Consider the following 13,793-nt stretch of genomic DNA (forward strand, 5'->3'; position numbering starts at 1 on the left):
ATCAAGTTTTTCGACAAAACCTAAAAAATAAAAAGTGGTTATACATTTTCTGGGAATGATTACTCTATAGATATACATGGAAAAACAAATACCAAGACTAAAACAAGTTATACCTTACTAAAACGTAAATGTACCGGTTTCCAGTTTGGAGTTCAAAGGTCAATGCACAGAAATGACGACGACGCAGATTATTGTGACTGTGTTGAAATCGCGGTAGTGGTGTGATTTTAATATCAGAAGCATTTTATTATTGAATTCTGTTATCAACCGACTGACCGTTTCCAATGATGACATACAAGTACAGTATGTTATATCGTTGATATAGCTGGCTAACACAAGCCACTCCGCTCCTATCTCACAATGGTATCAATATAGTGCCCGGAGCTAATAATGTGAGCTTCCTTCTCTCAGTCGGATACTTAATCGGATTTCATTTAAATAAGTAGCTCGAGTTTTTAAAATCGGTCCTGTGGCATAATGTTGTATGCTGGTATGTATTCCAGATGCAATACACTTCGTTTTGAAAACTACGTTAATTTTAAACAGTTGGCACTCTTCTGCCTCAAGCTGACATGTTTGTTGCAATTTGGTGGGCGTGCCGGGGGCCGAGGGTGCTCCACCAACTCTGCTCTGGTGCTAATTTCTGCCCCACACAGAACCGTATAAAAACGTACACTGTGCCAATCCCTGTCACACCGTATACAATCGCAATATCCGCAGCCATAGAAGGCCTGATGGGCTCTGCTAAATTACTTAATTTACTCAATATTGGTAGGATTACTTGCTTGTTATGTATTGTATATAGACTGCAGGTATGAGACTGTTGTATCAGTAAATAAGACCTGGGATAAAACTGGGTTAAAAACAACAAACATCTATCTCGCTAAAGGCTGGCAGAATGTAATAAATCTACATAATTAAAGACTGTAAGTGTAGGTGCTTCTCCGATAAAATTATGTATGCGTATAACATTTGTGAATTCTTCGTGAATTTCGTGAAAGATTGATTAAATGAACATTCTTTCAACGGCCCACTAGATGGAGCCATGCTGCAGTGTGTTTTTTTTTTTAAAGATAGATATTCCTTTATTTATCAACAAGACACATATTTTCTGTTTCTTTCAAGCAGTTGCAAAAACTGTTTGTGTGCAGATGGGCACATATGCTGTAAATGTAAAAAATGCATATAAAAAACAAATACCTTTTAAATGTCAAACTTTATTTGCCTTGTCAATACATACACGTTAACATTGGATTCACATTGCGTTCAGGAGATTAAATACAACATAGAAAATAGTACTTAGTAATCGAAGAGTAAATTATAAAACGATTTGCTAGCAGAGCCATCACACACACGCACACACACACACAGCTGGATTTTGGGATATAGGTGCCTGATAAAGCAAATAAATAAGAGGGCCCATTGTGTCATTACCTTTTCATTCAGTTTTTATCTTCATAATTAGGGATGATATGCAGAGCCTTGCTGCATTTTACACTTTAAATATATATATATTTTTATATACAAATGTATTACCCAATTGTATGTAACTAAAAGCATAATTAATATAAACATCAAATGCAACCACTTTAGTGTTGCCTTTTAAATGCTGGTCCAAATAAACGATATACATTGTGTTTGCAATCTTTATATGTTTGTCTGTAATATACCCAAATGCAAATGTAGAATATACTAGTAGGTACAATCCTGATGTATTAAATGTATTTCAGCCACAGTAAGAGAAACATTAATGTAGAATAACAGTGTCATTTATCAGAGTGAGACCTACTATGTGAGGATATTTAGTATGTACCTTGTAAAAAACAAGTAATATCCACCAAGATCCAACATCCCGCCAAATACTTTTTTAATATCTGTAAATTTAAAATACGAAAAAAGTTTTTAATTAAAAAATGTAAAAACTGCGTGTTCTTTCTGCAAATCCCAGAGATACACTTCCATAATGTAATGTATTTTTAAAAAAGGACTTCCATCTTGAAGATTTTCGTGGCTTCCGCAGTGTTCACATATCGAGCTTTCCTACAGAGTCCAGCTCTGTTGTTTTTCTATTGTCAGTCTCCCGACAGCTCAGGTCTCAGCCCTGGTTGGTTTTGTTTGCAGGGAGAAGTGTGGCTACAAACCTCAAGCTCCTTCCACTGAAGCACACACCTGATATTCTGAGGTGACTCATGAGCCCAGGGAAAGGGCCAATCAGGGGACGGCGGTGCCATGTTATGTATTATGGGTAAACCGCATGGCACTTACTGAATCAGACTTTTCTTGCTGCTTGTCAGAGCAGATTAGGCCTGTTAAAAACAGACAGGTGAATGAAACTGAGAATAAAGTAAAATAAAGCAATAAAGGAATAAAGCCATGTAAACTCAGTGACAGCACTTGGATGTCCCCTTAGAAGTTGGTACATGACACAGTTACAGTATTTCAATACCTATTACAGTGATATTTCCGCACATACAACTAAACCTTACTGCAAACACATGGGTACATCATCTTTTACACAAAATGGCTGATTCATCAGACCTTTGACTAAGTGCAACACAATCCTGCATTTCTGAATTGACCTGTGAAAAGAACAAACAACAGAACTGGGAGCAGACCTTTCTTCCAGATCCAAGTACATTTTCTCTAAGTCTCATTTTCTATGGTGACAGCAGGATTACTTGTACCTGAAATACAAAACAGTTGGAAAACCATTCAAATTAGGTGGAAGAGTACAGGTAGTAAACAAAAAATGGAAATGCCACTGTGATCTAATGTTGAAGGGTTCTGATGGCACAGAAATGGCATGGGCTTTATTTATTCAGGGAAAGCCAAATGGTGCCCTGAGTATAGAGAGAAGCAACAGTGGTTATGTGAGAGGAAAAACAAATACAGATTAAAAAACAGACAAAGCAATCAACCATATTATGAAAAACATATGCACTCATCCAATTTCATAGTATTCAACAGTCATGTAGTCAAGTCAAGTGAGGTTGATGTCACTTGTTATTATTAGTACTAAGTAATCACCTTAAGCTCATCAATGCTAAGCTATTTCTTTCCAACAGGGAACGATGCCTTCCAACATTACAGTACCTCTAGACCACATGTGCCACATGCTCTTAAAGAATACTGTATGGGTGCTGAAAAAGGGTTATTTGGCTTGTCTTCATAGGGGAAATGTTTATGGTAGGTGTGAAAAGTGACAGCTCTCAGATTTAATAATTTTGCCTGACAAAGAACCCTTGAACTAGATAGGGTTCGTCTGTGGATTCCTCTGTGGATTCCTGTGAGGATTTCTCTGAGGAATGCATTATTGAGATTGTTGCACTCACCCCGCTGGTCATTCTGGCCCACCCCCTCACTGAGCAGACGTGTCTGGGAGTCCCTCAGCGGCCGGGCCGGGAAGTGCTGGCTTTCTCCAGAGCTGAGGATCAGAGACGCACTCATCAACATCCTGGGGCACGTGTTCAATCTAACCCCCATAGGGCCTTCTCCTTCACTTTGAGTAATTCATTAAAGAAGTAATTCCAGTGCTTTATTCAGAATAGATATACGTAGACACACGGCCAAGAAACAGCTGAGCAGCCAAGAGGCTATGTATTTAGATCAGGCTGAAACTTTACACCAATCACCCAATATGGATGTGGATACCCTCAAATTAGTGCTGATAGTCTGCACTTATACTCATAGTCATTTTTAAAATCTCATAATATATTATAGTTTATTTTTGTTTTTTAGGTTTTTACCATTCATCAGAAATGGATGATATACAGAAGAATTTGAAAATGTAATACTGTACGTCTGGGCTAAATGGGAGAATGGTCAATGGCACGTTCTATGTGAGAGTAAGCTCCTTAAAGACTTGGTTAATTACTGAAACTGCAGTCTGACCTCTTGACTGGGGGGTTGTGTCTGGAAGATGCAGATGGTTGCTCGGGGTCCTGGTTCACCAGACACGTTGGGAAGGAGCAGCCATCCCCCAGACTATGGAGGAGGAAGAGCCTTCAACAGTCTTATCCCATATGAAAATACCGCATGTAAACGTTCAGTAAATGTAACACTCAGTACAGTACATGTATTATCGTTGTAGTAAACTGTAGGCAACAAAAATAGAATTACCACAGAATATAGGGCCATGTATCCTAAATTCCATTGTTATTGGGGAATCCAAGGGATCCAATATTCTCATTTCCATTAGCAGTTAACTGAGCATGAAACTGTACACAGTAACTACAGCTTCCCACACTTCGATACTGAACATCTCACCTGGAGAAAACAGGCAGCAGCCAGTACTTCTTCTCATCTCCGAAGACTTGGCGGAAGTTTTTGCTGAACCCCAGACTGAAGCCATTCTTGTCGGTTCCATTACGGAACGCCGGGGCTCGAAAGGCTTCTGAAAACGCAACGAACGCAAGGCAAATGCTAAAGGTGGAATATTATGAGTTTGTTCAAGAGCAGTGCCAAAACAGGTGACCTGGTCTAGATATTTAGATACAGAGAAGTAACTAAAACACAATATAAAAGCTAATTAACACAGTTAACACCCATGAAGGTGTGAGATAACAAATACGTGATTTCAATGTTGTTAACTGAACTTTCTAATGGTGATATAACAATCACTACTTACAAATGAAAGCAATGGAGTGACTTTAAAAAAAAGTATGGCGAGTGTAAACTAATGCATTACCCAGTGTGGACCTGTTCTTGCACACCAGCCAGCAGTGGTATCCAAACAGAGAGAAGAGACTCACAGAAAACATGGAGGCAGCGAAGAACAGAAACATGATGTGGAACTTGGCCTGGGTGTCAGGCAACCCTTCCTAAAAACAGGGAAAGAGACACACACGGATACATACACACATGCGCGCACACACACACACACACACACACAGAAAAGCGCATTGGATGTGCACATACTACACATGCACTGTGAGAAACACATTGGTCACTCGACGCCTGTCCTGATGACACTTCTAAAACCTCTTACTGACACTTTGAAATAGAAGAGATCTTAATTATAATAAAGACCATAGAAAGGCCTGCTTACAGATGAGGGCTTCATAAAATGTTATGGGAGTCCTAAAATAAAGTAGCCCAAAGAGTAAATTACAAGTACTCTGACAGAGTTTACACACGCACATTAGCTTTATATAAAGAGCTAAAACAATGCCATACAAAGTAGCATTTTACATCTATTCAGCGCTACTTGCTACAACAGCCTTTATTTTCTAGCACTATTTACAATACTTATCTATTAAGCACACTAGGTGTTGCATGTGCTGATAGAATTTGATACAGAGAACATGTAAGTTTTGATAGGCAAGGTACACTGTGCAGTTCAGAAGTGGTTAGCTGTACTTTATATGAGCTAGTATAAAAACATTTCTAGCCAATCAATGGTCACTGCACCAATGGCACTGATTGGCTTATTGTCCTACCAAGTATTTCATGAGATGCTGGTGGACGCTACCCCCAACCTTGAGACGAAATGAAAAAACCAAACAAGGTTATCAATGTAATCCAAAGGCTTTTAAAAATGCCTTGGCCAAAACAATCACATAAAGGCTATTTAAAATGAGCAGTATCCTTTCTCACATTCAGCTGAATAAATTAGCATGGCTGGAGTAGCCCAGTTTAATCACTGAAGTACTGCGGCAGAAAGCAAACTGACCGTCCAGTAGAGGATGAAGTAGCGCACATCTGTGGCGGTGATGAAGATGCAGTAGAGCAGAGAATATGCCAGAAATAGCAGGAAGAACTTGTAGTTGGAAAAGCCCACACAGTTGTTCACCCTGAAGAAAGAGAGACATCACACCATCAGGACCCAGTCTAGGGCACAATGCTCACACTTACACCAACTACATGAGACACGCACGGTAATGTGCTGTCCTAACAGTCAATAGGGTTCATTCAAGATCCCATAACTTCCATCACAACTGCATATAATAATGTAATTTATTAAGTATATGTAATTTTATTTTCGTAGAATTGTATGTGCCTGCTGCTACTAAACCCAAATTCAATGAAAACCCAGTATCATCCAGCATGTGCCAAATACATATGTTGAAAATGTGTGTTCTGAGAGGAAGACCAATGCCATAGTTTATAATGATGGGAGAGTGATGTACATACCAAGGACAGTGGTGGTCCATTTTTAAGACACATCTGTAAAGCATAAGGGATATGGAAGAATAATATATAGTAACAGGTATATAAATGTAAGAATGACTGTTTCTTCAAGTTGACATTTATTTAACAACTTATAACTAATAAATATTGATATGTAATTCAATCAATTCTTATTTCCGGATGGTTGTAATGGCAAGCACTTTAATAATGAATAAAATAATAGTATAATGTCAGATATAAAGGGCGTGTTAAAGCTGGTAATGATGAATAGCCCTCATACTTATCACACACAGAGCAGTGATGAGAACGATCTGGTTTAAGCAGCTGGCAGCGTTGACAATAACGAACACCTGCAAGGAAAGCAGTGTTGCCATGGTTAAAGAAGGGCAACAGCCAGCCAATCAGAAACATTATCATACCTCACCAGGAAGTTCACTATTACCTCTCACTCCTTTGCCCCAACTGTAGCTCATGTACTTCACAGCTGACAGTACATTTCTCAGGGTAAGGCACATTCAAACACTAAAGTTATAATAACTGAAAATGTTCCACCTTTGCTAGGTCCTTAGTAAGGGCTATCCTATCCACTAATTAAATATATTGCTGCACCATATTGCAAATCAGTGTTGTGTCAGTGGACCCCAGCCTAAATCAGAGGTGTGTATGGAGACATCAGTATAAATCAGAGGTGTGTAAATGGGCCCCAGTCTAAATTAGAAGTGCATACGTAGACCCCAGTGTAAATGTGATGTGTATAAATGGGCCCCAGTCTAAATCAGACACGGGTAGGCAGTTAGCACCTCCAGACATGGTGCGGGTGTAGATGGGCAGGTCTTTGACAAGTCTCTTCAGGACTTCGTGGTGGGCCTCTCCCCTGCCCTCCCTCTCCAGCTGCTCTCTGTCAGAGTAGGACAGGTGAAACTGAGGGACAGAGAGGGGAGGGGATTCAGATACAGAGTTCACCCAAAACACGCCTGTCATTGTCATTGGCAGCAGAGAGGGTAAGTTCACACGTGACTTCGTCTCGCTGGAGTGAGCAGACAGCACAGAGAGGACACGCAGCTTTGGTAGCTCTGTGCAAGATGCCCCATGCGTTTTCCTCTAACTCCTTGTCCAGACTGATTTGTAATTCTTTTGTTGCTACACAGTGAGTACAGTTTAATAGGAGTATAAGCACATGTACACTCAGTGAACACTTTATTGGGTAGACCTGTACACCAGCTTGTTAATGCAAATATTTAACCAGCCAATCATGTGGCAGCAAATAAGTGCCTAAAAGCATGCAGATGTCGTTCAGCAGTTTTTCAGACCAAATGTCAGAAATGTGATCTAATTCACTTTGACTGTGGAATGAGCAGCAGTTCTGCAGGCAGAAACACATTGTTAATGAGAGAGGTCAGAGGAGAAGGGCCAGACTGGTCTAAGCTGACAGGAAGGTGACAGTAACACAAATAACCACACATTACAACGGTATGCAGAAGTGCATCTCTGCTGGTTACAGCAGCAGAAGACTTAATAAGACTAAAGAAAACCTAATAAAGTGCCCACTGATTGTGTATATATAGTACTTTGAGGGTCAGGGTTCAAATGTGGAGGGAGGGGACATTCAATCTACGCACCAATGTAAGCAGAAGCATCAGTTCGAATTTCTACTGTCACTTATTTGTATGTTTTTAAGCACACATTTCAGTCACTGAAATGAATAGTAAACACTGTGCAAGGCACTTAAACTGAACGATTGAGATCCATGCATCGCTGCTGATGATGCACAATGTAGCAGTAAGCTGCCATTACGCACACAAATGCATCTGTAATCATATCCAGATTTAATAAAAAGTGTAAAGATTACTTCTGCTACTGTTGATCTGGATAGAACATTGTGAGCTCTGACCTCTTTCGAGGGGGTCATGGGGCCAGTGAAGATGGTTTTCCAGTAGGCCCATGTGAACAGGATGAAGATCACATGATATGCCAGAAGGGTTATGACTGCAACACAAAAACCACCCCACAGTGAGACATGAACTTCCCCAGGCTTTTACAGTCATCACAAGACACTGGCTACCTCTGATGCCTTTATTGTCATACAGCCGTAACAGCCTTTTGCAATTAATATCATAGTGAACAGAACCGAACCTGACCTCTAAATGGTACAAAGTTAAACATGACACATTTCTTCAGTTGTAATGTAAGGCTTTTTGACCAGGGGTGCCCACAATTTTACATACAACCGAATAATCACTGAAACATTTAAAACAAAAACTATGATTTAGTACAGAGATGATGATTATTACGACCTTGGTCCCATAGGAGTACTTGCGTGAGCTTGCATCTCTCTGTACATGTACTATATGTGAGTAGTATATCTTATTATTAATGTAATGTACATCAGATTTCAAATAAACTATGTGGGAGGGGGTTTAGTAGGGGCTTTGTATTGTACATGGATTCACAACAATACTATCATTATTTTGGCTACATTTATTTGGACCAAAAAACGCTGAATTTCAATTACTGTACTTACTTTTTTCTCCTATGTCTTCTATGGACTCTGAAAAAAACAAAACAATAATTATATCTGATTTCTGACAGGACATTAGATTGCTAGGGCACTGTAGACAACCGTAGGCCTTAACAGGCCAACCAGAATGCATCATACAATCATTCATTATGATAATATTTCATTGTCAATGCTCAATTTAGATAAAATTAGGCTAGTTTTTTTAAGCAGTGTTATAAAAAACATTGAACTTAAATCTAACCAGCAGGCTGGTTCTTTCAATGAAAAGATTACTGTGGAACAGCGGGTCAGGTGGTTCTGACAGCATAAGTGGGTCAAGCTGAGATTGCTTGGGGGTTATCATCAACCCAGCGAGACAATGAGATTAACTCTAGTCACTGAACGCTAAAGCATGAGCAAACAAGGCAATCATAAGATATATAAGGGATGTGCAGTCCAAATGATTCTGCATTTAAATATTCACTCCTGCCTGAATACAGGAGGGTGATTTAGACTGTATAGAGGACAAATAAATACACATAGCTGTTGAGGAAAGGACCACTGTGGTAAGGCACTCTATATCACTGTACATGCAGCATGGAGAGAAAGCACCATTCTGACGTATTGTGAATTCCCTCCATACTGCATGTAACAAAGAGTGCCTTATCACAGTGCTCCTTTCTTTTTTCACAATTTGGTGTATATTTCCTCCACAACTGTGTCAAGGAGAGAATACCCCCACGCAGCAGGGATTCACTGTCCCCTTGTGTCTTTCTGGGTAAAATGTGACACCTACACTCAGCCTGAACTTCCAGGAAGGCTGGCGTGCTGCTGAGAGATAGAATGCTTACCACAGCACAGCATGAGTCAACACAATAATGGGTCTCATGTTCACAGTCTGGACAAAACAAATCTCAACTGCACTTTTTGTTGTTGCTTCAAGTGGTTTCCCTAAAGATTATTCTACCATGGTCCCTTGCACCCATGTTCAATTTCAGATCAGGCTTAAGATTCAGAGTATTTCCTTAATCTACTAAAGATATTGTCATAATGTTTTGTCATAACAATTTGTTACAAAATGTGAAAAGAATAGTAATAGAGGTATGGATAATTGGGGGCTTGAATTTGAGTTGGCCCTGAAGAACATACAATAAAAGTAAAAACATATAAGATCAGGACAACCATTGCCAATTCTCTTTGATTAAACTGTATAGAATGTCTCTTTCTGCTGAAATTATAGAGTATATAGAGTGAAATCATCACCTTATACAAACCACAAACTGATAAGAAATCATACACTGATAGATAAGAACCACACACTGATATCGAACACATTCTCATGTCCTCCAGGAGAATTATCTATATTAATGAAATGAAAAGGCAGACAACAAAATTACGAAAACAACAGCCCACCCAACAATAGCACACCCTCACCTCATAAATCATAATCACATGCTTACATCACACAATTATTTTAATCATCAGCTTTTTATTATACCTTCCACGTAATTCAATAATATGCCTTATTTCAAATGCGAGTAGGCTCATTTAGAGAATGGACACGGGAAATGGGAAGGAGGGAGCGGGAAACAGCGCACTAGGTAATATAGGTACACTGTGGGAGAAATAAATCACCTCACGTTCAGCGTACATTACGAGCTGACGTCCATCTTTATAAACCACAGAATGACTCCGTTGTGGAGGACAAGAGACACGCCACACCCAGATGGGATAACATGCCGGCTCTGGATTTATTGATCGCCCCCCCTCTCTTTGCTTCTCAGTGTGGAGCAGGGAGATGGAGGGAGGAGGGAGTGAAAGAGCCAAAGAGGGCGGGGTTTCTCGACCATGTTTTCAATGGGATAAACACAGACACCTCAGCTCCTTCTAGGACTTCACCTGAAGTGAATCTTATGATTTCATGTTTTCTTTAAAGACAGAATTCAGTTCCATAATGGACTAAGCTGTTATATATGACAAAATAACACTGCACTGATACGAATGTAAATTACGAACAAACTCAGTCCTGCGATTATATTAAATAATCACTGAAGACATAGCATGTAGACATTTTGCCTGCCAAAGCTACTTTTTATTTATAAAACATTGGTATTTTTATGAAGTCGGCCATAGCATTGTCATTTTAAAAGGTTCCAATATTTTTTTAGGCTTTCCATCCTTCAACAGCTTATATTTCTGTGAGGTGAAACACCCTGAGGTGAAATACCCTAGTTGAGGCACTGTCGGCCTCATAAATCTCACTGTCCTCTTATACAGCATGGAGTGCTAAGCTTTAGGGGACGGCAAACAATTTTAGAGGTTCTTCCATTGGATAAACAATGAATCCTACATATAAAAAGAAATTGCCTACCGGCCCTTTTCTCCATTGGCGACACTCAGTGAACACACACAGCCCACTGGACATAGCACTCATTACCCATTTCATAAGGCCAGTGGGAGACAAGAACCAGCGCTGATGATAAGAGCCATGCTTCGACTACATGTTCCATCTGTTACTTTGTAAAGCATCTTTGTAACAGTTCTCTGTAAAGAGCACTATGATAAATAAAATTGATTTGATATGAGGGGACAACACTGCAAGCACAAGGGAAAGGAAAAGGTTAATGTCCATATGAACTTTAAAATTCAACATCAATAATAATAATAATAATAATAATAATACATTTTACATTGACATATACACTCACTGAGGACTTTATTAGGTAGACCTGTACACCAGCCTGTAAATGCAAATATTTAATCAGCCAATCATGTGACAGCAAGTAATGCATAAAAGCATGCAGACGCAGTCAAGAGGTTAAGCTGTTTTTCAGACCAAATCAATAGTCAGAATAGGGAAGAAATGTGATCAAAGCGACTTTGACCGTGAATGATTGTTGATGCCAGACAGAGATGTTTGCATAGCTCAGAAACTGGGATTTTACTGCACAATAGTCTCTAGAGTTGGCTGAGAATGGTGCAGAAAACAAAAAAACATCCAAAGAGCAGCAGTTCCGCGAGCCAGACTAGTCAAAGCTGACAGGAAGGTGACAGTAACACAAATAACCACACATTACAACATCTATTACCTTGGACAGTGTTGTCAGGATCTGTTCATTATTACTTAATTGCAGGTGAGGTATGTATAGTAGGTAGAGCACCTATCTTGTACCTATTATACACCTTGCAAGTTGCAGGCAGTCCCAGAATATACCAGGTCAGTTAATACATGCTTTTAATAACATTACATTAGTTTGTAACTAAGTTGTAAATATACCTGCTTTATATAACAATACACATACCACACCTGCAGCTAAATCATAAAGATGAACAGGAGAGATCTCGCTTTGTGATGACAGACATTTTTAGCCCTAGCTGACGATAAAGTTTGTTATAACAATAACATAGCTGTTCCACTCTTTGCACGTTGGAAGTACTTTTTTACGAAATAAGAATTGTGTCTGTGTTATTAACAGACTGGTCATTGTTCCACACTTTATCTTCCTTCAGTAAAATGTTCCCTTCTATATTCATCTATGAAGCCTTGCTGAAACTTTGGTTGTACAGAGACGCATTTTAAAGGGGAACCACAGAAGCCTTAGGCCAATGGTCGCCTATTTAATGAAATCTTTAATGCCATGACCGAAATAGTAAAATTCAGATAATGTGGGAGCCAAGAGACTGATACTGAACTGCAAAATGGTATATTAAAATAACCAGGTCTTTTTGTCCAAACAAAAACGACAATAACACTCAGAATAATGACACTCATATTTAAATGAATTAAAATGACATTTTCTTAGTGCATCTATTAAACATTGTTTATTCAAACTAATCTGTGGTTTATTTCACTTAAACCTCCTGGAAACAGCTGGGGTGCACAATACGGTGTTCTGCAGCAGTCTACTCAGGTAGCAGGTTTCTGAAGCATTTCAAATATTATATTATACAGGCCCAATAAGCGTTATTCATCTGTTTTGTTGCAGCTTTGTAACTCGTATGCTATAAAAGTAATGTTGCCGTGACTCATCAGTTCTGTTTATTACTCCTTCGGGCGCTAGCGGCTAGCGTATCGATCTGCGGTGTTTCATACTGTAAGCACAACTGCCGTAGCTGCTGCACTGCTTAAATGCACATCAACTTTGTCGCACATCTCGGGCACACGCTATTGATATTTCGCAGGGGTACACAGGGAGCATTTTAAACTACATTGCGGGCAAGGAGAAAACAAAAGGATGCTGCTGATGGGGAGCTCGCGCTGCACATTGATAAGCTGATCCAGAAGCGCAAGGCTGATTAAACGGCATTTCCCCTTACCTATGCAGAGCTGGATGGCATAGGCGTAGTAGGACCAAGCCACAATGATGGTGATAAAGATCACTGGGATCCAACGCAAAACTCTTTGACAGCTCCGTCTCAAACCGCCAGAGCCCGACGGCGCCATATTCTATTTACAAATCATAAAATTGAGGTACGTCAGAAGTTTTCCATTGCTCCTTTTCTTTCGCTAACATAGTAAAGTGGTCAGCTGCGTTCAGTACCGAGTTCGTCCCTGCACAACACAGCCTTCCACAGCACTTTGGTCGTGCACGAGAGCGCGCGACCGCCCTATTTCGCCAAGTTCTTATGACGTCTGCGCAAGATGCTGATCGCACTTCCTCGGGCTCTTCTTAAGACGCGCCCACCAGCATATTCAGCGTCGCAAACAAAGAGCGGAATAGAAGCCCATTTATAAAAGGTGGCTTGCAGCATATTGTAGACATTCAAATAACTATATCATTAAATGCAGCTGCCTTATAGCCTGTCCATAAGGAAGATGCATGCGATATGTATGACTGTATTATTATTTTGCTTCAAGACGATACATTAATGATTGCCTTTCTTGAAACCTGTTTTATAATTAACTGATGTATACTGGTTTTCCTTGCTCAAATAAAAAGTAGATTTAGAATTCAAATAATAATTGGACATAGTAAGCTATTTATAGGAACTGATGTGAAAACTCAGCTGCGATCAGTTTTATGCTAGGCCTAACTTAATTAAGCTTGCAAAGGTTCGCTGTGGCAGTCTTAGAACGCTTGAACTTGAACTTTTACAATGTAAATTTGCAGGATATTTATAATAAAAAACGAAAACATCTGTCATCTTTGAAGGCATCACTGGGGCC

The 13,793-nt window shown here is 39.6% G+C and overlaps 1 protein-coding gene across 1 annotated transcript; it reads right to left on the bottom strand.

The window, feature by feature from the left end:
- Nucleotides 1–1,197: 1,197 nt before the first annotated feature.
- Nucleotides 1,198–13,237, bottom strand: LOC133130599 (palmitoyltransferase ZDHHC2-like). Its single transcript, XM_061245275.1, has 13 exons — nucleotides 12,944–13,237; nucleotides 8,651–8,677; nucleotides 8,021–8,115; nucleotides 6,930–7,050; nucleotides 6,410–6,479; nucleotides 6,133–6,165; nucleotides 5,672–5,792; nucleotides 4,688–4,820; nucleotides 4,267–4,393; nucleotides 3,892–3,984; nucleotides 3,333–3,424; nucleotides 2,616–2,684; nucleotides 1,198–2,306 (listed from the first exon to the last, which is right to left on the bottom strand). The coding sequence occupies exons 1-12, from the start codon at nucleotides 13,068–13,070 to the stop codon at nucleotides 2,644–2,646; spliced, it is 1,080 nt and encodes a 359-aa protein (XP_061101259.1). The 5' UTR covers nucleotides 13,071–13,237; the 3' UTR covers nucleotides 1,198–2,306; nucleotides 2,616–2,643.
- Between the last annotated feature and the right edge of the window lie 556 nt (nucleotides 13,238–13,793).

The sequence above is a fragment of the Conger conger genome, chromosome 6 (assembly GCF_963514075.1).
Source record: "Conger conger chromosome 6, fConCon1.1, whole genome shotgun sequence".
NCBI lineage: Eukaryota > Metazoa > Chordata > Actinopteri > Anguilliformes > Congridae > Conger > Conger conger.